Consider the following 27,682-nt stretch of genomic DNA (forward strand, 5'->3'; position numbering starts at 1 on the left):
CATCTTAGTCATCCTCCTCTGCACCGATTCTAACATTCTGATATCCATTCTATAGTAAGGTGACCAGAACTAAACCGCATAGCCAAGATGAGGTCTAACTAATGCTAAATATAGTTTGAGGAAGACTTCGGGGCTTCTGTTGCTTACGCTCCTTGAAATAAATCCCAGTACCCTATTAGCTCGATTTCTAGCTTGAATGCATTGTGCCCTTGGACGGAGATCAGAGCTCACTAAGACCCCTAAATCCCTCTCGCACCCAGACCTACTTATGAGAGTGTCATTTAAGCAATAGTTATGTGAGGGGTTGTTCCTACCTACACTCAGAATACTGCACTTCCCTACATTGAACTCCATCTGCCATTTATCCGCCCAGTCATACAATCTGTTGAGTTCACCTTGGAGAATACTAGCGTCCTGATCCGACTCAATTATTCTACCGATCTTGGTATCATCTGCAAATTTACTAACATCACTACTAATTCCTGTATCTAAGTCATTGATATAAATAATAAACAAAAGTGGACCTAATACCGAACCTTGTGGGACCCCACTCGTAACACATCCCCAGTCAGATCTTTTACCATTGATTTGCACTCTTTGCTTCCTATTGCTAAGCCACGCCTTGACCCAGTTCAAAACTTTACCCTCTACTCCGTGAGCCTGTAATTTAAGCAGCAGTCGTTGGTGAGGAACTTTGTCAAACGCTTTACTAAAATCAAGATAGATTACATCATAATTTTCATCTCTGTCAACCGCCTCAAATACTTTATTGTAGAAGGACAAGAGATTGGTGAGGCATGACCTACCTTTTGTGAACCCATGCTGCGAGTCGTGAATTAAACTATGTTTCTCTAAATGCTCCCGAATGTTCCTGGCTATTATGGACTCCAGCATCTTGCCTATAACCGATGTTAAGCTAATTGGGCGATAGTTTGAAGCAACTGACCTGTCCCCCTTTTTAAAAATCGGCGTCACATTAGCTACTTTCCATAGGCTCGGCACATAGCCAGTATTTACCGACATCTTAAAGATGTCGGTTAGTGGGTCACTGAGTATATCGCCTAATTCCTTTAATACCCTCGGAAATATCCCGTCAGGACCTGGCGACTTGTTCTTCTTAAGCTTATCTATCTCATCCTGAACTACTTGCCTGGTAATGATTATATCCCTCAATTTATCGCCATCCCCGCCCTCGTACACCTGAACTCTTTCCGGTATAGTCGTTCGATCCTCCTGTGTGAATACTGAAAGGAAGTAGTCGTTCAACAATGTACTCATATTTTCGTAATTTTCTACTAGCTCCCCTGTGTTTGTTTTCAGCGATCCAATTTTCTCCCGTGTTTTTGTTCTATACATTTGAAAGAAGCCCTTAGGATTACTTTTCGCCTCATTTGCTACTTTGATCTCATAGTTCCTTTTTGCTATCCTGGTGTTTTTCTTAACTAATCTAGATAGTTCGACGTACCGGCCCCTGAGATGTGTTTCACCATTCTTTATTTTCTGATAAATTCCCTTCTTTAACCCAATCTCGTGTTTTAGTCCACGAGTCATCCACTTAGGATCATTGTTTTCTTTTCTAAGTGTTCGCTGTGGTATATGCTGCCCTTGCCCCTCTACTATTACTCTAACTAAATTATTGTAAGACATTTCTACCTGGTTCTCCTGGCTCTCCAATCCGCAGTTCTGGCCCTCATGAATCCCTAAATTATCCCAGTTTACCCCTTCAAGATGTCTTCGAAGCCCCTCGTAATTTGCTCTTCTAAAATCTGGCACTAACACTGGGTTTGGTTCGCGGGTTGCCGCCCAGTCTAAGCTAAAACGAACCGTTCTGTGGTCACTATTTCATAACTCTCCGCCCACCTCCAACTCACGTAGCAAGTTCCCATTATTGGTTAGGACTAAGTCTAATATGTTATCTCCTCTGGTAGGCTCAGTAACTACCTGCTTAAGGAAATTATCTTGTATAACTTCAAGAAAGTCCTCGGCTTCCAGGTCACCCACTAGGTCTTCCCAGTCTATATTCCTATAATTAAAGTCCCCCATTACGCAGACATTTCTACTCATACTCGCCCTGCCAATCTCCTGTAGTAATATACTCGTGTCCTGCCTGTTAAGGTTGGGTGGCCTGTATATAACTCCTAGAGTTAGTTTTTCTTTCCCTTTGTTAACGTCCACCCAAACTGATTCTGAATCCATGTTAGTTTTGACTGAATTGTTAACTAAACATTTAAGTGAGTCTTTAACATATAGCGCAACTCCACCTCTCTTTCTGCCCCTTCTGTCTTTGTGAAACATCTTTTTTTTTTTTTTACAACAAAGGAGGCAGCTCAAGGGCACACAAAAAAAGAAAACAATAATAAAAAAAAGCCCGCTACACGCTGCTCCTAAAAAAGAAACAAAAGAGATGGCCGAAAGGAAGATCAAATACGGGAGGAGAGGTGTCCTGATACCCTTCTCTTGAAAGAGTTCAAGTCGTAGGCAGGAGGAAATACAGATGAAGGAAGATTGTTCCAGAGTTTACCAGCGTGAGGGATGAAAGAGTGAAGATGCTGGTTAACTCTTGCATAATGGGTTTGGACAGTATAGGGATGAGAATGAGTAGAAAGTCGAGTGCAGCGGGGCCGCGGGAGGGGGGGAGGCATGCAGTTAGCAAGTTCAGAAGAACAGTCAGCGTGGAAATATCGATAGAAGATAGAAAGAGAGGCAACATTGCGGCGGAATTTAAGAGGTAGAAGACTATCAGTATGAGGAGGAGAGCTGATGAGACGAAGATCCTTAGCCTCCACTCTGTCCAGAAGAGCTGTGTGAGTGGAGCCCCCCCACACATGAGATGCATACTCCATACGAGGGCGGACAAGGCCCCTGTATATGGACAGCAACTGTGCAGGAGAGAAGAACTGGCGGAGACGGTACAGAACGCCCAACCTCGAGGAAGCTGATTTAGTAAGAGATGAGATATGAAGTTTCCAGTTGAGATTTTGAGTTAAGGATAGACCGAGGATGTTTAGTGTTGAGGAAGGTGATAGCTGGGTGTTGTCAAAGAATAGGGGATAGTTGTTTGGAAGATTGTGTCGAGTGGATAGGTGGAGAAACTGTGTTGTTGAGGCGTTGAAGGACACCAGGTTCTTCTTGCCCCAATCGGAAATAATAGTAAGGTTTGAGGCTAAGCGTTCTGCAGCCTCCAGTCTTGAGTCCTTAAGCTCCTGAAGGATGGGTCTTCTATTAAAAGAAGTCGAGTAATGCAGAGTGGAATCATCGGCGTAGGAATGGATAGGACACATCGTTTTGGAAAGAAGATCATCAATGAACAACAGAAAAAGAGTGGGAGATAGGACAGAACCCTGTGGGACACCACTGTTAATAGATTTAGGGGAAGAACAGTGACCGTCTACCACGGCAGAAATAGAACGGTCAGAAAGGAAACTGGAGATAAAGGTACAGAGAGAAGGATAGAAACCGTAGGAGGGTAGTTTAGAAAGCAAAGATTTGTGCCAGACCCTATCAAAAGCTTTTGATATGTCCAGCGCAATAGCAAAAGTTTCACCGAAACGGCTAAGAGAGGATGACCAAGAGTCAGTTAAGAAGGCTAGGAGATCACCAGTAGAACGCCCCTTGCGGAACCCATACTGGCGATCAGGTGGAAGGTCAGAAATAAAATGGTGCTTATGAATCTTCCGGTTAAGGATTGATTCAAAAGCTTTAGATAGACAAGAAAGTAAAGCTATAGGACGGTAGTTTGAGGGATTGGAGCGGTCACCCTTCTTAGGTACAGGCTGTATGAAGGCATACTTCCAGCAAGAAGGAAAGGTAGATGTTGACAGGCAGAGGCGAAAGAGTTTGACCAGGCAGGGTGACAGCACGGAGGCACAGTTTTTAAGGACAATAGGAGGCACTCCATCAGGTCCATAAGCCTTCTGAGGATTAAGGCCAGAGAGTCCATAGAAAACATCATTTTGAAGAATCTTTATAACAGGCATAAAGGAGTCAGAGGGGGGATGAGTAGGAGGAATATGCCCAGAATCGTTCAGAGTGGAGTTTTTAAAAAAAGTTTGAGAGAAGAGTTCAGCCTTAAAGATAGATGAGACGGCAGTGTTGCCGTCAGGACTGAGGAGTGGAGGGAAAGATGAAGAAGTGAAGTTGGAGGAGATGTTTTTGGCTAGATGCCAGAAGTCACGGGAAGAGTTAGAGAAAGCAAGGTTTTGACATTTTCTATTAATGAAAGAATTTTTGGTTAGTCGGAGAATAGATTTGGCACGATTTCGGGCAGAAATGTAAAGTTCATAATTAGCATTATTTTGAAGGCTCTGGTACCTTTTGTGAGCTTCCTCTCCATCATTGACAACACGAGTACAAGCGTGATTAAACCAGTCCTTTTTAGCGTGAGGAGTAGAGAAAGAACGAGGAATGTATGCCTCCATTCCAGAGACAATCACCTCTGTGATGCGGTGAGCACACACAGAGGGGTCTCTATCCTGGAAGCAATAAGCATTCCACGGGAAATCGGAAAAGTACATCCTCAGGTCGTCCCACCGAGCTGAAGCAAAATGCCAGAAGCATCGCCTCTTCGGTGGGTCCAGAGGGTGTACAGGAGCGATAGGACAGGATACAGAAATAAGATTGTGATCGGAGGAGCCCAACGGAGAGAACAGTTTGACAGAATAAGCAAAAGGGTTTGAGGTAAGGAAGAGGTCTAGAATGTTGGGCCGATCTCCAAGACGGTCGGGAATACGTGTAGGGTGCTGGACCAACTGCTCTAGGTTGTTGAGGTTAGCAAAGTTGTAGGCTTTTTCACCAGGATGGTCAGTGAAAGAGGATGAAAGCCAAAGCTGGTGGTGAACATTGAAATCTCCTAGGATGGAGATTTCAGCGAAGGGAGAGTGGGTCAAGATGTGCTCCACTTTAGAATTCAAATAGTCAAAGAATTTTACATAGGTGGTAGAGTTAGGTGAGAGATAAACAGCACAGATGTATTTAGTAATAGAATGACAATGAAGTCTTAGCCAGATGGTGGAAAATTCAGAAGAGTCAAGGTCGTGAGCACGAGAGCAAGTGATGTCGTTGCGCACGTAGGCGCAACATCCAGCTTTGGATTGAAATTAAGGATAGAGATAGTAGGAGGGAACAGAGTAGAGATTGCTGTCAGTAGCCTCAGAAACCTGTGTTTCGGTAAGGAAGAGAAGGTGAGGTTTAGAGGAGGAGAGATGATGTTCCACAGAATGAAAATTAGAGCGAAGACCGCGAATGTTGCAGAAATTGAGAAGAAAGAGGTTCGAGGAGTTATTAAGACACCTCTCGGGTCGGCAGCCAGAAGGGGAGTCCTCCCTGGGGGAATTTGTGGTCCCCCCCCCAGGCGGGGACTCCGAGGCTTGGTGTATGTGCGCCATTTTGAAATTTCAATTTTGGGAAAAGGTGTATATGTTGTGTGAATGTAGTGTGGTGTGGATAAAGAGAGGATCTGTCTTTAGAGAGCATGCTGAACTACTCTCCGGTGTTGGTGAGACAATAGGGAAACGGTTAGTGAGGACATGGGAAGGGTCTTTGGAGGGCTTCAGCTCCCTTCTCACCTCCCATATATACCTCACCGGGAGTGGCTTGCGCCCGTTCGGTAGGTGTCTTCCTACCTACTCCAGCCATCTGATAACCCGTTATTTCAAATTATGATCTAAAATTTCTATTAGCAGTGTCTATCCATGTCTCAGTGATCGCTATTATGTCAAAATTTTCTGAACAAGCTTCACCCCTTAGTAAGTCTATCTTGTCTCCAATTGTAGGATTAGAGTCAAGATGTTATGTGGACCACCATTAGCCTCCCTTCATTTCCTTCTCCTCCTCCTCTCTCTCTCTCTCTCTCTCTCTCTCTCTCTCTCTCTCTCTCTCTCTCTCTCTCTCTCTCTCTCTCTCTCTCTCTCTCTCTCTCTCTCTCTCTCTCTCTCTCTCTCTCTCTCTCTCTCTCTCTCTCTCTCTCTCTCTCTCTCTCTCTCTCTCTCTCTCTCTCTCTCTCTCTCTCTCTCTCTCTCTCTCTCTCTCTCTCTCTCTCTCTCTCTCTCTCTCTCTCTCTCTCTCTCTCTCTCTCTCTCTCTCTCTCTCTCTCTCTCTCTCTCTCTCTCTCTCTCTCTCTCTCTCTCTCTCTCTCTCTCTCTCTCTCTCTCTCTCTCTCTCTCTCTCTCTCTCTCTCTCTCTCTCTCTCTCTCTCTCTCTCTCTCTCTCTCTCTCTCTCTCTCTCTCTCTCTCTCTCTCTCTCTCTCTCTCTCTCTCTCTCTCTCTCTCTCTCTCTCTCTCTCTCTCTCTCTCTCTCTCTCTCTCTCTCTCTCTCTCTCTCTCTCTCTCTCTCTCTCTCTCTCTCTCTCTCTCTCTCTCTCTCTCTCTCTCTCTCTCTCTCTCTCTCTCTCTCTCTCTCTCTCTCTCTCTCTCTCTTCTTCGGGGACGAGCATACTGGCTGTCTTGGTGACCTGTTCGCCATGCACTCATGATCCAGTTTGGGGCAGACTCTTTCAATAGTTCTTTCACTAACATTAGTGGCTCTTGCTGTTCTTGCAGTTACTCTTGTGAGTGGCATGATAAATCCTCTGTTGTTTTTTCGTCTAAAAAGTACTTGTTTACATTGTAAATGAATTCTTTCTCGCGGCTGTGCAGCCAACGACGTGGAGAGGCAGGAGAGGGGAGGAGGGAGAGGCAGAGGAGCAGGGGCCACCCATGGGCCCTCCTGCTGACCCTTCCATGACCTTGAGAGAAGTGACCTGGGCTCTGGATGTGTAGAATGACAACGTTGGAATACAACTCTGTCAAGTGTCGTGGTATTTATACAAAATATTTGTTATTATCTTAAAAACGAAACAATCTTAACGCTATATGACCTTATTGGATTATCCAATTATTTAATTAAATTCATTTAAAGGTAGTAAATAGCTGACATATGAGAGGAAGCGAGATGTGTTGAGAGTGTGTGGCAGGGTGCGGTGCGGGGCTGACCCGCACCTCTCACCTCCCAATCCGCCAGTTCCTCCTGGATTGACTATAGTATGAATCAGCCCGCGTTGGTTGCTTCTGGCGCGTCCTTGTCCACCACGCTGCCACATCTGTGTCACCAGTTATCAGATTAGAGCCTAGGTGTGAAACGCAGCACTCGCCCTGTCGCCTTCCACGCTCTCTCTCTCTCTCTCTCTCTCTCTCTCTCTCTCTCTCTCTCTCTCTCTCTCTCTCTCTCTCTCTCTCTCTCTCTCTCTCTCTCTCTCTCTCTCTCTCTCTCTCTCTCTCTCTCTCTCTCTCTCGATATGAAAACTTCATATATTCTGTGTGTATTTAAGTCTATAATAAAGCTCGATTTTATAGATTCCATAGAATAAAAAATGAAAAACTGAGGAATAATTGGTTCATCTTGTGGAAAAGAAAAAGCTAACAAAGCTTTCACCCTGGCGGCGGCCTTGGTCCAGACCGTCAGCACACTGACAACGTCGGAAAACCTTGTCAAGTGTTGTGCTATTTATACTAAATCATCGTTATTCCTAAAAAAAAGAAACAATTTTAACACTATATAGCCTTATTGGATTATCAAATTATTGATTAGAATAATTTAGAAGTAGTAAATAGCTGACATACGAAAGGAAGAGATAGGTGTTAGGACTGCATGGCAGAGCGGCGGGGCGGGGCTGACCCGCGCGAGCCAGCGCCAAAACGGTCTGAGCAAGATGGTTTTACTATAGTCTCTCTCCTTCTCTCTCTGTTACCCCTTTCCTTCCCTCTTCCCCTCCACAGTCATCACTATAATAACCCCTTCTTCCTCTCCCCAAAACAGTGTTCACTAACCCCCTCTACCTCCCTCCCGGCAGTCATCACGGTGGAGAGGCTGGTGGTCATCGTGTTCCCCTTCCAAGTGCCGCGCCTCTCCATGGCCTGGACCCGCGGCATCATGGGCGTGGTGTGGGCGTGCGTCACCCTCCTGGCCGCCCTGCCCCTGTCCGACATCCCCTACTTCAGGTGAGCGGCGCGCAGGTACACACACACGCACACACACTCACACACCCCATCCCTACCATTGTAAATTTAATTAACAGCAAGTAACTAAATGAGAGAACTTATATTCATATTCATATTAGATTAATTTATATTATACTTTATATTTATATTTTATGTACACTTATGCACTTATTTTTAAAATGTAAATTTTCAGCCTCTGGCTACACACCATATGAATAAACCGCTTATCATTATTATCATTATTATTATTATTATTATTATTATTATTATTATTATTATTATTATTATTATTATTATTATTATTATTATTACTATTATTACTATTATTATACACACACACACACACACACACACACACACACACACACACACACACACACACACACACACACACACACACACACACACTCGGAGGTTATTCAAATATTTTCTGTCACGAAGTTTCCTTTTTCCACATATTCATATCACGCACACACTTTCTCTCTCTCTCTCTCTCTCTCTCTCTCTCTCTCTCTCTCTCTCTCTCTCTCTCTCTCTCTCTCTCTTTTTGTGTGTGTGTTTATCTATCTATCTATCTATCTATCTATCTATCTATTCATCTCTATTCATCTATCTATTCATCTATCCATCTATATAATATCTCTATCTCTATCTTTTTATTTATGTCTGAATCTAACCATCTAATTTTATCAATGTATATCTATACAAATCTATCAGTGTGTCTATCAATCAATCTATCTATCTATCTATCTATCTATTCGTCTACCTAATATCTATATATCTGTTTATTTATGCCTCTCAATCTAACTACCTATATTTATCTATCTCTCTTTCTATATAATGTATCTTTCAGTGTTTATCAATCAATCTATATCCGTCTCTATCTATGTATCCCCCTCTCACTCCCTCGTCTTCTCACTCCTACAGGAACTTCTACGGGCGGTCCGGCGTGTGTCTGGCGCTGCACATCACGCACGAGAAGCCTAGCGGGTGGCAGTACTCCGTCTTCGTGTTCCTGGGTGAGTCTAGAGAGGCTGAGGCGAGGGATGTGTGTTAGGGATGCAGGAGAGAAGGAGTAAGGGCTGGTAGGGCGGGGGAAGGAAGGAAGAACGGTGTTTGTGGGTATGTTTAGGGGGAATGTAGTAAAAGTCGGCTGGGAAGGGCTGGTGAGGCGAGGAACGTGTGTTAGGGATGCTGGAGAGGGGGAAGAAGGGATGGTAAAGCGAGGGAATGAAGAACAAGGGTGAGCGGAGGGTATGTTTTGGGCTTTCATGGAAGTTTTGGTCTTCTCCGGGGGATTTTTTAGGACCTTGGTGGTAGTTTGACCCCTCTTCTGTACCATGAATGTGAAAAACACTCATGAGAACCAGATAAATCTTCTCTTCGGCCTTTGGAAATTATTGAAGTGAAAGGCGAAAGCGTCTGACTGGGGAAAGAGAATGGACTCGGGTACGTTTTCTGGATTTTTTAGTAAAGATTAAAAGGTATAGACGGCTGGGAGAGGCTAATGCACTGGGGAACTTGTTTTAAAGAAAGTTCAAAGAGTTCTAATGTAGTCATTTTGTTGGGAGAGAAACTCTTTAACAATTTGAGGAGTAAAAAGAGAAATGAGGATGTTGTTTGCTAGGTTGAAGAATGGATGGGGTAAGGTTGGGGGGTTATGAAGCTGGGGAGTGAGTACGAGTTGAGGTCTGGGGAAGGATCTAACTAGGGTCCTGGAGGCTGGGTGAGTGTGGGGAAGACCATGAGAAAAGGGGATGAAATGATGGGGTAGTGTGAGCTTGTAAAGGATATAAAATCAAGCTGGGGATTGAGGGGAAAGGTTGAGGCTTGGGGAAGGGTCCAACTGGGGTATGGGTAGCCTGGGGGAGTGTGGGGAAGACCGTGGGGAAAGGGGATGAAATGAAGGGAGGTGTGAGGTGGAAGAGGTAGAGATGAACGTGAGAAGAAAAGGAAAAAGCGGAGACAGTTATAAAAGGAAGAAAAAGAAGAGGAAAAGGAGGAAGGGAAAGAAGTACGAGAACAAGAGGAGTAGGAAAAGAGTAATGAGTGAGAGAAGGGAGGGGAAGACAGTTACAAAAATGAAGAACGGGAAAAGGAAAAGGAGCAAGGGAAAGAAGAACGAGAACAAGAGGAGTAGAAAAAGAGGAATGAGTGAGAGAAAGGAGGGGAAGAAGAAGGGGAGGAAAGAAAAATAAAAAAAATCTAGAGAAAACATCAAAACATACTGACTGATCTCATTATTTAGACAACCAAAGAGGGCGATAAAAGACTAATCGGTTTTTATGTGTGTGTGTGTGTGTGTGTGTGTGTGTGTGTGTGTGTGTGTGTGTGTGTGTGTGTGTGTTTGTGTGTGTGTGTGTGGGTGTGTGTGCATGGAGGGAGATGAAAGAGGTTTAGTTAACATCAGTATTGAGTGCAGAGTAATCAAATAAGTGTGTGCATGGTATGTGGAGATAAATTTCAATGGGCAAAATTCGGTCCATTAGTGCTTCGATTTAATTGCTGTTTGTTTGTGTTTCGCAAATAATAGCGACCTAGTCATTTATATTGTGTGTGTGTTTGTGTTTGTGATTGTGAGGGGGGGTTGTGTGTGTGTGTGTGTGTGTGTGTGTGGGTGTGTGTGTGTGTGTGTGTGTGTGTGTGTGTGTGTGTGTGTGTGTGTGTGTGTGTGTGTGTGTGTGAGTGTATGTGTGGGATGGGGGTTATGTGTGTGTGTGTGTGTGTGTGTGTGTGTGTGTGTGTGTGTGTGTGTGTGTGTGTGTGTGTGTGTGTCTGTGTGTGTTGGGGGTTATGTGTGTGTGTGTGTGTGTGTGTGTGTGTGTGTGTGTGTGTGTGTGTGTGTGTGTGTGTGTGTGTGTGTGGTGTATGTGTGTGTGTGTGTGTGTGTGTGTGTGTGTGTGTGTGTGTGTGTGTGTGTGTGTGTGTGTGGTGTATGTGTGTGTGTGCGTGTGTGTGTGTGTGTGTGTGTGTGTCTGGTGTCTGTGTGTGTGTGTGTGTGTGTGTGTGTGTGTAGGGAACGAGGGAAGGAAAGGGGTTGAATAGGAGACAAGAAGGGAAGGAAGGAGGGAAGGAAAGGGAGAGGATGGGAGATAAGAAGGGAAGGAGGAAGGGGGAAGATGGAAGATAGAAAGTGTCTGTGTGTGTGTGTGTGTGTGTGTGTGTGTGTGTGTGTTGCAAGGATATTAATATCAGTGATGTGTCTTCGTTCTTTACTTCCCCCTCCTCTTCTTAGCTCCTCTTCTTCATCTTCATCCTCTTCCTTTTCCTTCCCTGCTCTTAATCCTCTGATGTGGTGGTGGGGGTGCTGGTGGTAGTGGTGGGGGTGCTGGTGGTTGTGGTGGTGGTGGTGGTGGTGCACCATGGTGGTAGTGGTGTAACTTATCTTGATAATTTTCTCTCCCCTTCTCTCACTCCTTTCTCCCTTCTCTCCTCCCTCACCATCCGATTACCTTATGTTCTCTTCCTTCTCCTCTCCTCCTCTTCATCGTCCTTTATCTCCTCTAATCCTTCTCTGTCTCTCGTTTCGTCGAGGCGGTTGACAGAGATGAAATCTATGATATACTACATCTATATTTCAGTAAAGCGTTCAACAAAGTCCCTCACCACCGCAGCTATTACTAAAAGTACAGGCTCACGGCATAGATGGGAAAGTCTTGAACTGGTTCAGAGCTTGGCTTAGAGGTGGGAAGCTGAGAGTGCAAATCAATGGTAAAAAATCTGTAACGAGTGGAGCCCCACAGGGGTCGGTGCTGGGTCCGCTGCTTTTTATCATTTACATCAATGATTTGGACACAGGAATTAGAAGTAATGTCAGTAAGTTCGCAGATGATACCAAGATTGGTAGAACAATCCAATCAGACCAGGACACCAGCGTTCTCCAGGTTGAGCTTGACAGACTATATGATTGGGAGGGGAAGTAGCAGAAGGAATTCATTGTCGGGAAGTGTTGTATTCTGAGTGTAGGTAGGAAAAACCCCTCCCACTGTTAATAAGCTCTGATTTCCGTCCAAGGGCACAATGAATTCAAGCTAGAAATCGAGCAAACTGGGTACTGGGATTCATTTCAAGGAGCGTAAGCAACAGAAGAGCCGAAGTCTTCATCAAGCTATATTCAGCATTAGTTAGACCTCATCTTGATTATGCGGTTCAGTTCTGGTCACCTTACTATAGAATTGATATCAAAATGTTAGAATCGGTGCAGAGAAGGATGACTAAGATGATTCACGGCCATATGAGGAAAGACTTAAACTATTAAACTTGCATTCCCAAGAAACTTGAAGGGTGCGAGGAGACTTGATTGAAGTTTATAAATGGATGAAGGACTTTTATAAGGAGGATATTTATAAGGTTCTGATGGTAAGAGAACCTGGTAGGACTCGTAGTAATGGGTTTAAATTTGATAAATTCATATTCAACAGGGAAATTGCATGGAAAAAAATGGTTTACTAACAGAGTGGTAGATGAGTGGAACAGGTTGGGCAGTCATATTGTGAGTGCATATGCGGTAGTCACATTAAAAATATATTAGATAAATTCATGGACCATGATGTTAGGTGGGGCTAGGTTCAAGGGAGCTTAGGTTCACAGGAATTGCCTTGTACAGGCCTACCGGTCTCTTGCAGACTCCTTACGTTCTTAGGTTCTTAGGTTCTTGTGACATTCCTTTAAGCAGGTCTAGGTGTTGGAGGGACTTAGGAGTCTTAGTGAGCACTGATCTCCGTCCAAGGGCTCAATGCATTCAGGCTAAGAATCGTGCAAACAGGGTACTGGGTATCATCTCGAGGAGCGTAAGCAATAGGAGCTGAAGTCATCCTCAAACTTTACTTTGCACTAGTTAGACCTCATCTTGATTATGCGGTTCAGTTTTGGTCACCCTGCTATGGAATGGATATCAAGATGTTTGAATCTGTACAGAGGAGGATGACAAAATTTGATTCAAGGAGTGAGAAACTTGCCGTATGAGGATAAACTGAAGCATTTAAACCTGCATTCTCTAGAAACCATCTATTATTTTTCCCTGTTAATCCTCTCCTTTTGCGTCATCGCCTTTTCTTCTTTCGTCTCTCACCTCTTCTCATCTCCTCCCCTTTCTTTTTTCCCCTTCTCCCTCTTTTTCTTCTTTTTCACTAATCCTTCTCGTCATCTGCAGCTCTCGATTTTGCTTCCTTCTCCTTCATTGCCCTTTCCCTCCTCTTCTCCTCTCCTCCCCTCTACTTCCCCATCCATTCCCATCTACCCATTTTAGTTTTTCTTATCTCATCTTCATTTTTCCCTTTCTCCTCTTTCCTCTTTTTCTTCCTCATCCGTTTACTTCTTTCCTTTCTTTTTTCCGCTTCTCTCCTCTCCTTTCCCAGCCATTCTCTCCTTCTCTTAACCCTCTCCTCCTTCTCCTCCTTTTCCTTCTGCATTCCTCAATTTTACTTTCTTCTACATCATTACCCTTTCTTCTCTCCTCCCCTCTCCTCTCCTCTCCTCTTTTCTGCTTTCCCGTCTATTCTCCATCCATTCCCTCCTGCCTTCTCCTCCTCCTCCTCCTTTTTCTGCAGTCCTCAACTTGGCGTCCTTCCCCGTCATCAGCCTTCCTTCTCTTCCTCTCTCTTCTCTCCTTCCTCAACCATTCCCTCCTTTCATGTTCCTCTTCTCTCTTATCCCCCTTCTCCTAATCCACTCCTCCTTTCTCTTCTCCTTCTTTTGCAGTCCTCAGTTTTGCTTACCTCTCTTCCATCACCCTTCCCTCTATCCTTTCCTCTTCTTTCCTCCACTTCCCCATCTATTCTCTCCTCTTTCAACCCCTTTCTAATCCTCTTTCTTTTAATCCTAACTTTCTCCTTCTTCTTCTTCCTCTTCTGTAGTCCTCAATTTTGCTTACTTTCTCCTTTTCTCTTCTCTTCTGCCACCCTTCCCTCTCCTCTCCTCTATTCTTCTCTCTCATTCTCGTTTATTCCTCCTTCTATTAGCCATCTCCTCATTCTCCTACTACTTCTGCAGTCCTCAATTTTGCGTCCTTTTCCGTTACTGCCCTTTCTTTACTTTTACATTCCATTTCTTCTTCTTCTTCTACTCCTTCTCATAATCCACCCTCTCTGCCCTCTTCAGCTTGGCGTTCTTCTCTTGTCATTCCCCATCGGTTCCCTTCTCTCCTCTCCTTTCCTCTCTTTGCCCATCCACTTCCTCCTCTCTCAGCCCCTTTCTGACCCTCCTTCTCTTTTTTTTATGCAGTCCTCAACCTCGCGTCCTTCTCCGTCATTGCGCTGTCCTACTGGCGGATGTACCTCGCAGCCCGAACCTCCCGCGCCGCCGTCCGCAGCGACCTGCACCGCCGCGAGTCCATCATGGCCCGCAAGATGACGCTGATCGTGGTGACGGACGCCGCGTGCTGGCTGCCCATCATTCTGCTCGGCGTTGTGTCCCTCGCAGGCGTCACCATCCCGCCGCAGGTTAGTTTAGGGAAAGAGTGAAAGGGAGGTGTTAGAGGGGAGGGAAGGGAGGAGAAGAGATTGGAAAGGTGGTTGAGGAAGGGGAAAGATGAAAGGAGAAAAGGAAGCGGAGGGAGAAGATAAAAAGGAAGAAGGGAAAACGGGAAAGAGGAGGAGGAAGAGAAAAAGGAAGAAGGGAAAGAAGAATGAGTGCGAGAGGATTAGAGAAATAGGGAAGAAAGGAGAAGTTGGGAGTGACAGGAAGGGGTAGGAAGGGTGATTAAGGAAGAAGGAAAGATGAAAGGGAGAATAGGGGAAGAGGAAAAGAAAGAAAGGAAGGAAGGGGAAGGGAAGAAGGGAAGATGTAAGAAGGAATAGGAGGTAGGAAGGGAGGGGGAGAAGAAGGGGTGAGTTTTAGGAGGGGGAAATATAAGGAAAGGGAAGAATGCATGGTGAAGGGGGAGAAGAAAAAGAAGAAGGGGAAGAAGTTGGGGAGAGAAAGGAGAAGTAAATAAGGAAGGGTGATTAAGAGTAGGGAAGAGGAAGGGGAAGAAGAGAGGGTGTAAGAGAAGAAAATGTAGAAGGGAGAGGAAGAAGAAGGGGGAGAGGGAGAATGATCAGAGGATTGGAGGGAGAAGGGAGAGGTGAAAGGTTAGAGGAGAGGGTGGAAGGGGAGAAGAAGTAGAGGAGGAGAAGGAAAGGAGAGGGATAGAAATAGGAGTGGAAGAAAAAGAATGGATGAGAGAAATGTGATAGGAAGAATGGGAAAGAAAAAGAAGGAAGGGAAAGAAGAGACTGAGTGATAGGAACGGTAGAGGAGAAGGGAAGATATGGGGAAAGTAGTATGAAGGGAGGAAGGGAAAGAGGGGAGGGGGGAGGAGGGAAACGAGGGAGGGAAAGAAGGATAAGAACAAGAGGAGAAAAAGGAAGGATAAATGAGAGAGAGGGAAGAGGAAGGGGAATTTTGAAGGGAAGAAGGGAAAGAGGAAAAGGAGGAAGGGAAAGAAGAACGATTTTGTATTTTCTTTTTTTTCTTGTTCTTTCTCCTCGTTGTCTTATCACTTCTGTTCCATCTGTTTATTGTTTTGCCCCTCTCTCTCTCTCTCTCTCTCTCTCTCTCTCTCTCTCTCTCTCTCTCTCTCTCTCTCTCTCTCTCTCTCTCTCTCTCTCTCTCTCTCTCTCTCTCTCTCTCTCTCTCTCTCTCTCTCTCTCTCTCTCTCTCTCTCTCTCTCTCTGCGGACCCAAAACAAGTAATCATTTTCCACTAATTGCTTCTTCAAAAGTCTGATAAAAGGAAACTTAAAGGCTCGTTTTGTTCCAATGTGGCTTGATATTTTTATTTTATTATATACACACACACACACACACACACACACACACACACACACACACACACACACACACACACACACACACACACACACACACACACACACATATTATCATTATTATTATTATTATTATTATTATTATTATTATTATTATTATTATTATTATTATACACATATATATACATATACATACACACACACATACACACACACACACACATATTACACATATTATTATTATTATTATTATTATTATACACACATACACACACACACACACACACATATTATTATTATTATTATTATTCATTATTATAATTATTATTATTAGTAGTAGTAGTAGTAGCAGCAGTAGTAGTAGTAGTAGTAGTAGTAGTAGTAGTAGTTGTAGTAGTAATAGTAGTAGTAGTAGTAGTAGTAGTTGTAGTAGTAATAGTAGTAGTAGTAGAACCACAGGCACTCTACGCAGCATTTACGTACGGTGTCAAGCATAAATGGAACTACCTCATGAGGACAGTTCCTGATGTTGTTTGTTACTAAAACCTCTGAAGATGCTATCAGAAACACCTTCAGACCGGCGATAGCAAATGGGAGAGGTCCCAGTGACCAGGAGAGAAGATTGCTGGAGTTGCCGCCAAGAATGGGTGGGCTCGGCATCACCAACCCGCAAAATCTGGCTGAGTCCGAATTCGGGAACTCAATCCGAATCACAGCCTCCTTGACCGGATATATTACCAATCAAAATGAAAGGGGAGAAGACAACCCTCAAGATATTAGGTCACTAAGGAATGAAATCTCCATAAACAGAGAAGGAAAACAGAGAAACACTCTGAGTGACCTAATGAGAGAATTCCCGGAAGACACAAGGAGGAGTGACAGATATTGCACAGGAAGTGGCGCTTCAAACTGGCTAACCACAGTACCTATCAGGGCAAAGGAACTTCCAGCAAACAAAAAGAATTCACTGATGCCCTTGCCTCTCAGGTATGGTTGGCCAGTGGATGGGCTCCCAAACATGTGTAACTGTGGCTCACCTTCAACCAAAATCATGCCATGACATGCAAGAGAGGAGGTTTCTGTCTGCATGAGACATGATGAAGTAAGAGACGTAACAGCTCAGATGCTGAAAGGACGTGACTGTGGAACCCATGCTGCTCCCTCTGCAAGAACACCTCTCCAGACGCACCGTTAATGTTTCGAACGAAGCACGAGTGGATGTTAGCGCCAGAGGGTTTTGGACCTGTGGACAAAGGGCATATTTTGACATAAGGATCTTTGATCCCATGGCCCATTGCCACAGAGACCTGACCCTTGATGCAGCCACAGAAGAAACGAACAAGAAGAACAGAGCATATGAAGAAAGAATACAGAATGTGGACCAGGGCTCCTTCACCCCGGTAGTATTCACGACGGCAGGAGGGATGGGACCAAGGGCGCAGAGCTTCTACGCAAGACTCGCCGAAACACTGGCGGATAAGAAACAGCAGCCAAGAAGCAGTGTGGTCGCCTGGATGAGATGCAGGCTGTCCTTCTCCCTTCTGAGGTCAGCCTTGGTCTGCCTGAGAGGAACCAGGTCACCTGCACCCAAAACCACCCGCATTGCCGACTTGGACTTTGAGGCGACGGTGGTTGATAGTCGTATCAACCACAAGCTCTGTTAGCTTAAAAGTAATATGTTTAGTAAAGTTTGTAATATTAAATAAAGATGGTTGTCGGCCACAGTCATTGGCGGGGTGGGGCCAATGAATTGCTTTGTGAAAGGATATGAGAGAATATACCTCTCACAACGCAACTCTAATAGATGGAGGCCTGTAGAAAAAAAAAGTAATAGTAGTAGTAGTAGTAGTAGTAGTAGTAGTACCACCAATAAGTATGGGTATCATCATTACTGTTACTTGTTGCTTTACCTTTTGTTAATTAGTTCCCATGGTCTTGCGTTGGCTCACGTAACGTCTATAATTGATACTGTTATTATAAGGACTTTTTTGACAAGTTTTGGATACAGATGAAATGAAACGCCAGTCCACTGAAGTGAGGGTCCTGCAGACTATATTCGCCAAAAGTTTTCCACAAGGCAGCTGAGAGGCACAGGCGTTATGAAGTTACACATAGGCCACGAAACGCCCCCGCTCGCATATTCCCAATCTTTCTATGGGTATGTGGTCCACGAGTAAAGATGCTGGGCTGTATCTCCGAAGCTAACAATGGCGTGTTCTGGAAAATACTCTCATTGTGATTCCCACTCAAAATAACCAGCAATGAATTCAATTCAACCCAACCTAACGTAGCATAACATAACGCCGCCTTTCCCAACCCTGTGGTCGCGACCCCAAGTGGAGTTGCCAATCGTTTTTCCTGGGGTCGCCAAGGCCTCAAAATATCAAACATGGTGTTATTATATTATAATAACACAAATACAACCAAAAAGTGGGGTCGCTGTCGCGTCTAGAGGTGTTTGATTGGGGTCGCCTGAAGAAAAGGTTGGGAACCACTGAACGGGACCTAATCTAACGTAACATAACCTACGTAATATTACCCAACCTAACGTAACCTAGCCTAACTTAACGTAACATAACCCATGCTAACCTTACCTGACGTAACCTAACGAAACCTAACCTAATGTAACATAACATAATCTATCCTTACGTAAGCTAGCCTAACCTATCCGTACTTAACCTAACCTATCCTTACGTAACCTAACCTAATAACGTAATCTAATTTATCGTTACGTAACTTAACCTATCTTTACGTAATCTAATCTAACCTATCCTTACGTAACCTGACCTATCCTTACGTAACCTAACCTAATAACGTAAGCTGACCTAACCTGCCCTGTTGAAGAGTAGGCTTCACGTATACCAGTAGAGATATAGGGAATACGCGCCCCCCCCGCCGATCACAGGTTAACCCACCCTCTCGCCCTTCACCGCTCGCTCCCTGGCCGCCGACACCGCCCACACCGCGCCTCAAGTGACCATGTCAATATATCGGGTCGTGGGAATTAATAAGACTAAAGGCAAGGCAGCAGTTAACAGTAATGATCAAAAGCCTGGTACTGCTGCGCTACTATAGTCCGCAAATCTTATGGCGGCCTGACGTAGATAGCCTAGACCTGCTGCCACGTTTCCAACTGACCTCCCATAGCACTCTCTGTGTGTGTGTGTGTGCGAGAAAAGTGGGGTGTACTCATCTGGGAGTATGCACGACAATGCATAATAATAATAATAATAATATTAATAATAAACCTCTTAAAATGCACTAAGACTTTACCCTTGGGTGGGAAATAAGGTCACAGTGTAATATTTTAATGTTCTTAGCGACCACTCCTTCCCCACATCCCAGCGAACCTCACCATTCACTCTGGATGATTCACATCAAAATTTGCTTCACGGTCCTGGCATTACATATACAGGTACAGTCTCCATATTTTGTCATAATTATGCCATTTGGCTGATATTGTATGGCAGATGGCAGACACACACCAAAAAATGGCAGAAATGCGATAATTAAAGCAGGCAGAGCAACTGGCAACTGCGGTGTGTTGGTTGGACTTGAGCTGACCACGCCTCGGTGTCAACTCTGCCAAGTGTTGTACATATTTCTTTGTATTCAATCACAGATAGATAATCAATCATAAAAAATCATATTTGATTTTATACTAGAGTGAGAGAGAAAGAGAGAGACACGAGGAGAGAGAGAGAGAAGGGTGAAAGGCACGGTGCGCGAGGTCAGTTGGAGACATAGCACCAGTGTCTACTGGGCTGTTCTACGTCAGAGCCGCCACTTAAGATTTGCCGGACTATAATGCTACTACTGCTACTACTACTACTACCACCCTGTGCCCTCTCCCTCACCTTTGCCTACCGTCCCCAGATGTTCAGGTAGTTGGCAGTGTTCTTCCCTCCCTCCCTCCCTCCCTCCTCCTTCCCTTCTCTTAACATGCCTTTTACCCATCTCCGCCCCGTCTCCTGTGCCTTCCGTCGCTAGGTGTTCGCGTGGGTGGCGGTGTTCGTGCTGCCCCTCAACGCGGCCATCAACCCCCTCCTGTACACGCTCAGCACGGCGCCGTTCCTCAGCAAGGCGAGACAGCGCGCGAGGGACGTGAGGACTTCCTTCAGGTGGTCGCTCTCTCGACGGGCCACAACCACCACCTCACCTCCTGTAAGTCACAAACTGGGATGCTGGGAAGAGGTTAAATCGTATTGATGGATGCTGGAAAGGTTAAATTATTGATGGATGCTGAGAAGGTTATATCTCATTGGTGGATGCTGGGAAAGGTTAAATCGTATTGATGGATGCTGGAAAGGTTAAATCGTATTGATGGATGCTGGGAAAGGTTAATCGTATTGGTGGATGCTGGGAGAGTCTAAATCGTATTGATGGATGCTGGGGAGGTGAGATTGTATTAGTGGATGCTGGGAGAGTTTAAATCGTATTGATGGATGCTGGGAAAGGTTAAATCGTATTGATGGATGCTGGGAAAGGTTAAATTGTATTGATGGATGCTGGGAAAGGTTAAATTGTATTGATGGATGCTGGGAAAGGTTAAATCGTATTGATGGATGCTGGGAAAGGTTAAATTGTATTGATGGATGCTGGGAAAGGCTAAATTGTATTGATGGATGCTGGGAAAGGTTAAATTGTATTGATGGATGCTGGGAAAGGTTAAATTGTATTGATGGATGCTGGGAAAGGTTAAATCGTATTGGTGGATGCTGGGAAAGGTTAAATTGTATTGATGGATGCTGGGAAAGGTTAAATCGTATTGATGGATGCTGGGAAAGGTTAAATCGTATTAATGGATGCTGGGAAAGGTTAAATTGTATTGATGGATGCTGGGAAAGGTTAAATCGTATTGATGGATGCTGGGAAAGGTTAAATCGTATTAATGGATGCTGGGAAAGGTTAAATTGTATTGATGGATGCTGGGAAAGGTTAAATTGTATTGATGGATGCTGGGAAAGGTTAAATTGTATTGATGGATGCTGGGAAAGGTTAAATTGTATTGATGGATGCTGGGAAAGGTTAAATCGTATTGATGGATGCTGGGAAAGGTTAAATTGTATTGATGGATGCTGGGAAAGGTTAAATCGTATTGATGGATGCTGGGAAAGGTTAAATTGTATTGATGGATGCTGGGAAAGGTTAAATTGTATTGATGGATGCTGGGAAAGGTTAAATTGTATTGATGGATGCTGGGAAAGGTTAAATCGTATTAATGGATGCTGGGAAAGGTTAAATTGTATTGATGGATGCTGGGAAAGGTTAAATTGTATTAATGGATGCTGGGAAAGGTTAAATCGTATTGATGGATGCTGGGAAAGGTTAAATCGTATTGATGGATGCTGGGAAAGGTTAAATCGTATTGATGGATGCTGGGAAAGGTTAAATCGTATTGATGGATGCTGCGAGAGTTTAAATCGTATTGATGGATGCTGGGAAAGGTTAAATCGTATTGATGGATGCTGGGAAAGATTAAATCGTATTGGTGGACGCTGTGGGGGTGGAATTGTTTTGGTGGATGCTGGGGGAGGTTAGATAGTATTGGTGGATGATGGGAGAGTTTAAATCATATTGGTGGATGCTGGGAAAAGTTAAATCATATTGATGGATGCTGGGGAAAGTGAAATCGTATTGGTGGATGATGGGAAAGGTTAGGAGTTAGGAGGAATAGTACCAGACTGCCATGCGGCAATCAATACCGCTTGCAATCCGCGGATCATGGCCCCACCTCTGATGTTACAGATGCCAGGTGCTTTTCCACTCCTCAACTTTGCAACAGCCTCCCTGACCTCGTCAAGAGAGGGTAAACTTTCGTTGATGTGTGGATCAGTATCAGGCACCTACAACTCGGCAACTGGAAGCCACCCACTCGTAGGGTCCGCCGTGTACAACTGTTCACTAATTTTTTTCTACGTCCTGGTCTATAGCGCCAGTAGGTTTTCTTGGTTAGGTCTGATGGTTGGCCCAAGCCCGTCATGGCGCAGGCAAGTGTTTATAGTGGCGCCATCCATTCTTGGCTCATGCTGTCCCCCGGAGCTCATTCATGATTTCCCTTGGACAGTTCCTCTAGAGTCCGTGTTGATGGGTGGTCTTCAGGACAGCATGTCGGTAGTCTTAGGCCACTCGGCGGTGAATGAAAAATCCCAGGTGGTAACGGCGGATTAGAACCCGCATCATCCATGACGTGGCGAACGCGGAACCGGCATGCTAACCACTCAGCCACCGCCTAACTGTAGCTTACTTACTACACTAACTACAACTGCTTTCCAAAAAAAGTGGAAATGCTATATCATATTAGTGGATGCTGGGAAAGTCAGATCTCATTGATGGTTACTATACGAAAGGGGAAAGTATATCTCATCGGTGGATGCTGGGAAAAGTTAGATCTCATTGATGATCACCGGGAAAGATTAAATCGTGTTATTTTTCTTATAATGTATGTTGGGTAGCGGGACTTACTTGCCGAGTCATTGTGAACTCTGTGTATTCTCTCCCCTTGCTGAACCACTGAGATAAATATGATACTGGTGGGAAAGGTTAGAGGGTATCGGCGGATGCTGGGAAAGGGGGAACGGGACTAAGAACGAGAAGGAAAGAAACGAAGAATAAGAAATACATGACCAAGAAGGGAAGGGCGAGGAGAGGATGAAGAGAGCAGGAGGAAGAGGGAGAAGAAGAAGAAGGAGGAAAAGAGCTAGGAGAGGTTGGATCTCATTCGTGGTTACTGGAAAAGAAGGAAAGTTTATATCATATTAGTGTATGCTGGGGAGATTATATTGTATCGTGGATGTTGGGGAAGGCGAAATCGTATTGGTGGATACTAGAAAAGGTTAATTCTCATTGGTGGATGCTGGGAAAAGTGAAATCGTGTTGGTGGATGCTGGGAAAAGTGAAATCGTGTTGGTGGATGCTGGGAAAAGTGAAATCGTGTTGGTGGATGCTGGGAAAAGTGAAATCGTGTTGGTGGATGCTCTGAAAGGTTAAATCTCATTGGTGGATGCTGGGAAAGGTTAATCATAATGGTGGATGCTGGGAAAGGTTAATCGTTATGGTGGATAAAAAAGGTTAATTCTCATTGGTGGATGCTGGGAAAGGTTAGATCTCATTGGTGGATGCTGGGAAAAGTGAAATCGTATTGGTGGATGCTGGGAAAGGTTAATCGTATTGGTGGATAGAAAAGGTTAATTCTCATTGGTCGATGCTGGGAAAGGTTAAATCTCAGTGGTGGATGCTGTGAAAGGTTGGATCTTATTGGTGATTACTGGAAAAGGGGAAATGGGAATAAGAACGAGGAGGAAAGAAAAGAGCAGGAAAAAGCAAGATCAAGAAGAGAAGAGCGAGGAAAGGAGGAAGAGAAAAGGAAGAAGAGTGAGAAGGAGGAGAGACTGTTCGGTATCACTGAAGCAAGAAAAAAACTATTGGCATTTCATAAAAGAAGAAAGGAAATAAGAAGAAGAATAACCATTTTATTTTGTCCACTTTCATTCCCCTTTTCTTTCATACCTTTTCCTCCATTTTTCCACTTCTTCCTTCCACCTTATTTTCCACTTATCCCTTTCCCCTTTTTTCCATTCTTCAATTCTTTCTTCTTTCCACATTTTCCTTCTTTCTTTTTTCCCTCACGTCTTTTCTCTTTGTTTTTGTCCTTTCTCCTTTCCCCTTTCCACCTTTTTCTTCTTTCCCTTTTTCATCTTTTCCTTTTTTATCCTTTTCCTTTTTCCCCTTTTTCTTTCACTTTTTGCCCTTCCTCCTTTTCTTTTCTTCCTTTTTTTACCCTTTTCACCTTTTCTTTCTTTCCCCTTCTTTTCCCCTTCTACCTTTTTCTTTTCCCCTTTCCACCTTTTCTTTCTTTATCCTTTTCCTTTTTCTCCTTTCTCTTTTACTTCTTTCCCTTTCTCCTTTTCTTTTCTTCCTTTTTTTACCCTTTTTACCTTTTCTCTCTTTCCCCTTCTTTCTTTTTTTTCTCGTACTTTTATCTCCTTTTCCTTTTGTCCTTTCTTTCTCCTTTACACTTTTCACTTCGTTCCCTTTTCCACTTTTTTGTTCTTTTCCCTTTTCTCCTTCACCTTCTTTCGCCTTCTTTCTCCTTTTCTTCTCGACCTTCTTTCCCCTTTTCACATTTCCTTCTTTTCCCTTTTCTCATTGAATTTCTTTTCTTTATCTCCTTGATCTTCTCCCTTTCCCCTTTTTTCCATTCTCTCCCTTTTTTTACACTTTTCCCGTTTCCCCTTTCCGATTTTCCTTCTTTCCCCTTTTCTCCTTCACCTTTTCCCCCCTCTTTCTCCTTTTCACTTTTCACTCTTCTCCCATTAACCTTCTTTCTTCTTTTCTCTTTTTCATCCTTCTTTCTCCTTTTCCCTTTTCCGTTTTCCTTCTTTCGCCTTCTCCCCTGAACCTTCTTTCATCTTTTCTCTTTTTCGTCCTTCTTTCTCCTTTTCCTTTTTCCCTTTTCCTTTTTATTTTCTCCCTTTCTTTCCTTAACCTTCTTTCTCCTTTTCTCTTTTTCTTCCTTCTTTCCTCTTTTCACTTTTCAATTCGCTCCCCATCCTGTTTTAGACCTTTCCCCTTATTTTCCCTTTCCATTTTTCTTCTTTTCCCTTTCCATTTACCTTTTTTTCCCCTTTGTTCCTTAATCTTCTTTCCCCTTCTTTCCATTTTTCTTTTCCTCTTTCTTCCCCTTTTCCCTTCTCATCTTTCCTCGTCTACCACTCCATTCTCACACCTTCCCTTCTCCCCGCCAGGTGGCACCACGGTGGACGACAGGACGGTGGTGCTCCTCAGGCCCTTAGCGGTGATCCCCCACGGCCCGCACCTCACGCCCCTCCGCCTCCTCGCCCCACCCTTCCCCACGGAGCCCTTTCCTGCCCACCGCCGCCCCCACCACCACAGCCTCCAGGCGGGCAATGGGTGCTGCCTCGACCGCTCCCATTCTCTTCGCGGGACGGAATCTACAAGGTGAGTTTACTTTGTTTTTTGTCTCATTGGTGGATGCTGAGAAAAGTAAAATCTTATTGTTGGATGCTAGGAAAGGTTAAATCTCATTGGTGGACGCTGGGAAAAGTGAAATCTTATTGTTGGATGCTGGGGAAGATTAAATCTCATTGGTGGATGCTGGGAAGGGTTGAATCCCACTGGTGTGTGCTGGGAAAGATTAAATCGCATTAGTGCTTATTGGGAGAGAGGAGAGGTGATGAGAAGGAAGACGAAATAAAAGAAGAACAAAAAAAAAAAAGCAAGAAGGGAAGGATGAGAAAAGGGGGAAGAGAACAGAAGGAAGAGGGAGAAGAAGAAAAAGAAGAAGTTGCGGATACTAGGAGAGGTTAAATATTTTTTTTAAGTCCTCCTCTCCTGTGCAGTTTATATATATATATATATATATATATATATATATATATATATATATATATATATATATATATATATATATATATATATATATATATATATATATATATATATATATATATATATATATATATATATATATATATATATATATATATATATATATATATATATATATATATATATATATATATATATATATATATATATATATATATATATATATATATATATATATATATATATATATATATATATATATATATATATATATATATATATATATATATATATATATATATATATATATATATATTTTTTTTTTTTCCTTGCGCCTCAACTTTCCCCAGAACAGTTTTTCCGATATTTTTTCATTAAACCAACTTTTTTTCACCGAGAGCAAATTTTTCTGTGATTTTTTCCCTACCCTTCAACTTTTTTTCCCCGAGAGCAATATTTTTCTATGATTTTTTGCCTTTCCTCAAATTTTTTCCCCGAGAGCAATATTTTCCAATGATTTTTCCCCGCACCTCAACTTTTATTCCAAAGAGCAATTTTTTTCTATGATTTTTTTTCCCTGCACTTCAACTTTTTCCCCTCAGAGCAACTTCCTTTTCCCCGATAGATGAAGTAATTAGAAAGGAGTGCCTGATTCGGTACACCTGCGCTCATTTCATCGGTTAATTGGTGGTGTTACCTTGAATTCTTACCTGTGTGTTGGTGGGAAGATGTTTTGAGTTAATTAAGAGGTTGTTTTGATGCTGATGTAAATAGATTGTGTAGGGGAGGGGGGTAGGGAGGGTGGGAAGGTGAGTATGTGTGGGTGTGTATGTGTGGGTGTGTGGGGGGGGGGCTATGTGTGGGTGTGTATGTGTGTGGGTGGGGGGGGGATATGTGTGTGTGTGTGTGTGTGTGTGTGTGTGTGTGTGTGGGTAGGTTGTGGAATTATCAGTTATTGTTTCTCATTCTTCTTCTTCCTCCTCCTCCTCTCCTCCTCCTTTTCCTTGTCCATCCTTCTCCTCTTTCCTCTATTCCTACCTTTTCCTCGTTTCCTCTTCCTTCTAACCTCATCCTCCCCTTTTTGCTCTTGTGTTTCTTTCTCTTCTTGTTCTTCTGTCTCTTCCTCCTCCTCCTTCTCCCTGTCCATCCTCTCCTTCTTCCTCTTCCTCCTTTTCTCTTCCTTCTATCCTCATCCTCTTTTTCCTTTTGTTTTTCTCGCTCTTCTTGTTCTTGTGTGTTTCCTCCTACTTTCCGTCTCCTCTCCTCCTCATCCTCCTTCCCTCTTCCTTCTTTTCCTCTCCCTCTTCTACTCACTCTTCCTTCTCTGTTACCATTCATCCCTGTCCCATCCCATCTCATCCTAACCCAAACACACACATCTCCCTCCCTCCCGCCCCTCCCCTCCCCTCCCCTCCCTAACACACAGACGTCTTCGGGAGGATAGCTGGGTCCCCGCACACAGGGAGATCATTCCCCTGTGTGAGCTCACCAACCACCCCCCTTCGCTGCCCCCGTCCCACATCTCCCGCCGGCGACACCACCACCACCACCACCACCACCACGAGCTGTACGACTGAGGCTTGGCTGCTGAAGGATGGGCTGAAGAGGGTGTTGAAAAAGGGTGCTTGGGGCTACTGAAAGGGGCTAGAAAGTGCTGGAGGGTGATTTGAGGACTGGGGGAGTGAGTGCTGGGGCTACTGGGATTGGGAGTGACTTATGTTGCTGGAGATTGCTGAGAGAGGTTAGAAAGTGCTGGGGAAGTCACTGGGGGAGTAATTTTGGGGCTGGGGGAGTGACGGAGATGCTGGGACTGCTGGGAATGGCTAATGTTCTGGGGAAGTGACTTATGGCGCTGAGGGATTGTCTTGAGGTGGGACTACTGAGACAGGACAGAAAGTGATGGGGAGTGACTTAGGGTGCTGGGGGACTACTGAGACAGGACAGAAAGTGATGGGGAGTGACTTAGGGTGCTGGGGACTACTGAGAGAGGACAGAAAGTGATGGGGAGTGACTTAGGGTGCTGGGGACTACTGAGACAGGACAGAAAGTGATGGGGAGTGACTTAGGGTGCTGGGGGACTACTGAGAGAGGACAGAAAGTGATGGGGAGTGACTTAGGGTGCTGGGGGACTACTGAGACAGGACAGAAAGTGATGGGGAGTGACTTAGGGTGCTGGGGACTACTGAGACAGGACAGAAAGTGATGGGGAGTGACTTAGGGTGCTGGGGGACTACTGAGACAGGACAGAAAGTGATGGGGAGTGACTTAGGGTGCTGGGGGACTACTGAGAGAGGACAGAAAGTGATGGGGAGTGACTTAGGGTGCTGGGGACTACTGAGAGAGGACAGAAAGTGATGGGGGAGTGACTTAGGTGCTGGGGACTACTGAGACAGGACAGAAAGTGATGGGGAGGACTTAGGTGCTGGGGACTACTGAGACAGGACATAAAGTGATGGGTAGTGACTTATGGTGCTGTGTGAATACTGAGACAGGACAGAAAGTGATGGGAAGTGACTTAGGGTGCTGGGGGACTACTGAGAGAGGACAGAAAGTGATGGGAAGTGACTTAGGGTGCTGGGGGACTACTGAGACAGGACAGAAAGTGATGGG

General features: G+C 44.3%; 2 protein-coding genes across 2 annotated transcripts in view; both read left to right on the forward strand.

Annotated features, from left to right (window-relative positions):
• The window catches only part of LOC126996261 (G-protein coupled receptor GRL101-like), a 140,406-nt gene that overhangs the window by 102,214 nt on the left and 10,510 nt on the right, over window positions 1–27,682 (forward strand). Inside the window, exons 8-13 of the mRNA XM_050856637.1 lie at window positions 7,827–7,974; window positions 8,902–8,993; window positions 14,197–14,414; window positions 19,712–19,885; window positions 21,470–21,659; window positions 24,469–24,682. Of these exons, the coding sequence (XP_050712594.1) occupies window positions 7,827–7,974; window positions 8,902–8,993; window positions 14,197–14,414; window positions 19,712–19,885; window positions 21,470–21,659; window positions 24,469–24,682 (1,036 nt within the window). The remainder of the gene's footprint in view (window positions 1–7,826; window positions 7,975–8,901; window positions 8,994–14,196; window positions 14,415–19,711; window positions 19,886–21,469; window positions 21,660–24,468; window positions 24,683–27,682) is intronic.
• Window positions 24,264–27,682, forward strand: part of LOC126995862 (uncharacterized) — an 86,649-nt gene continuing 83,230 nt past the window's right edge. The window contains exon 1 of the mRNA XM_050855748.1: window positions 24,264–24,682. The gene's annotated coding sequence lies outside the window, so the exon portion shown is untranslated. The remainder of the gene's footprint in view (window positions 24,683–27,682) is intronic.

The sequence above is a fragment of the Eriocheir sinensis genome, chromosome 9 (genome assembly GCF_024679095.1).
Source record: "Eriocheir sinensis breed Jianghai 21 chromosome 9, ASM2467909v1, whole genome shotgun sequence".
Lineage (NCBI taxonomy): Eukaryota > Metazoa > Arthropoda > Malacostraca > Decapoda > Varunidae > Eriocheir > Eriocheir sinensis.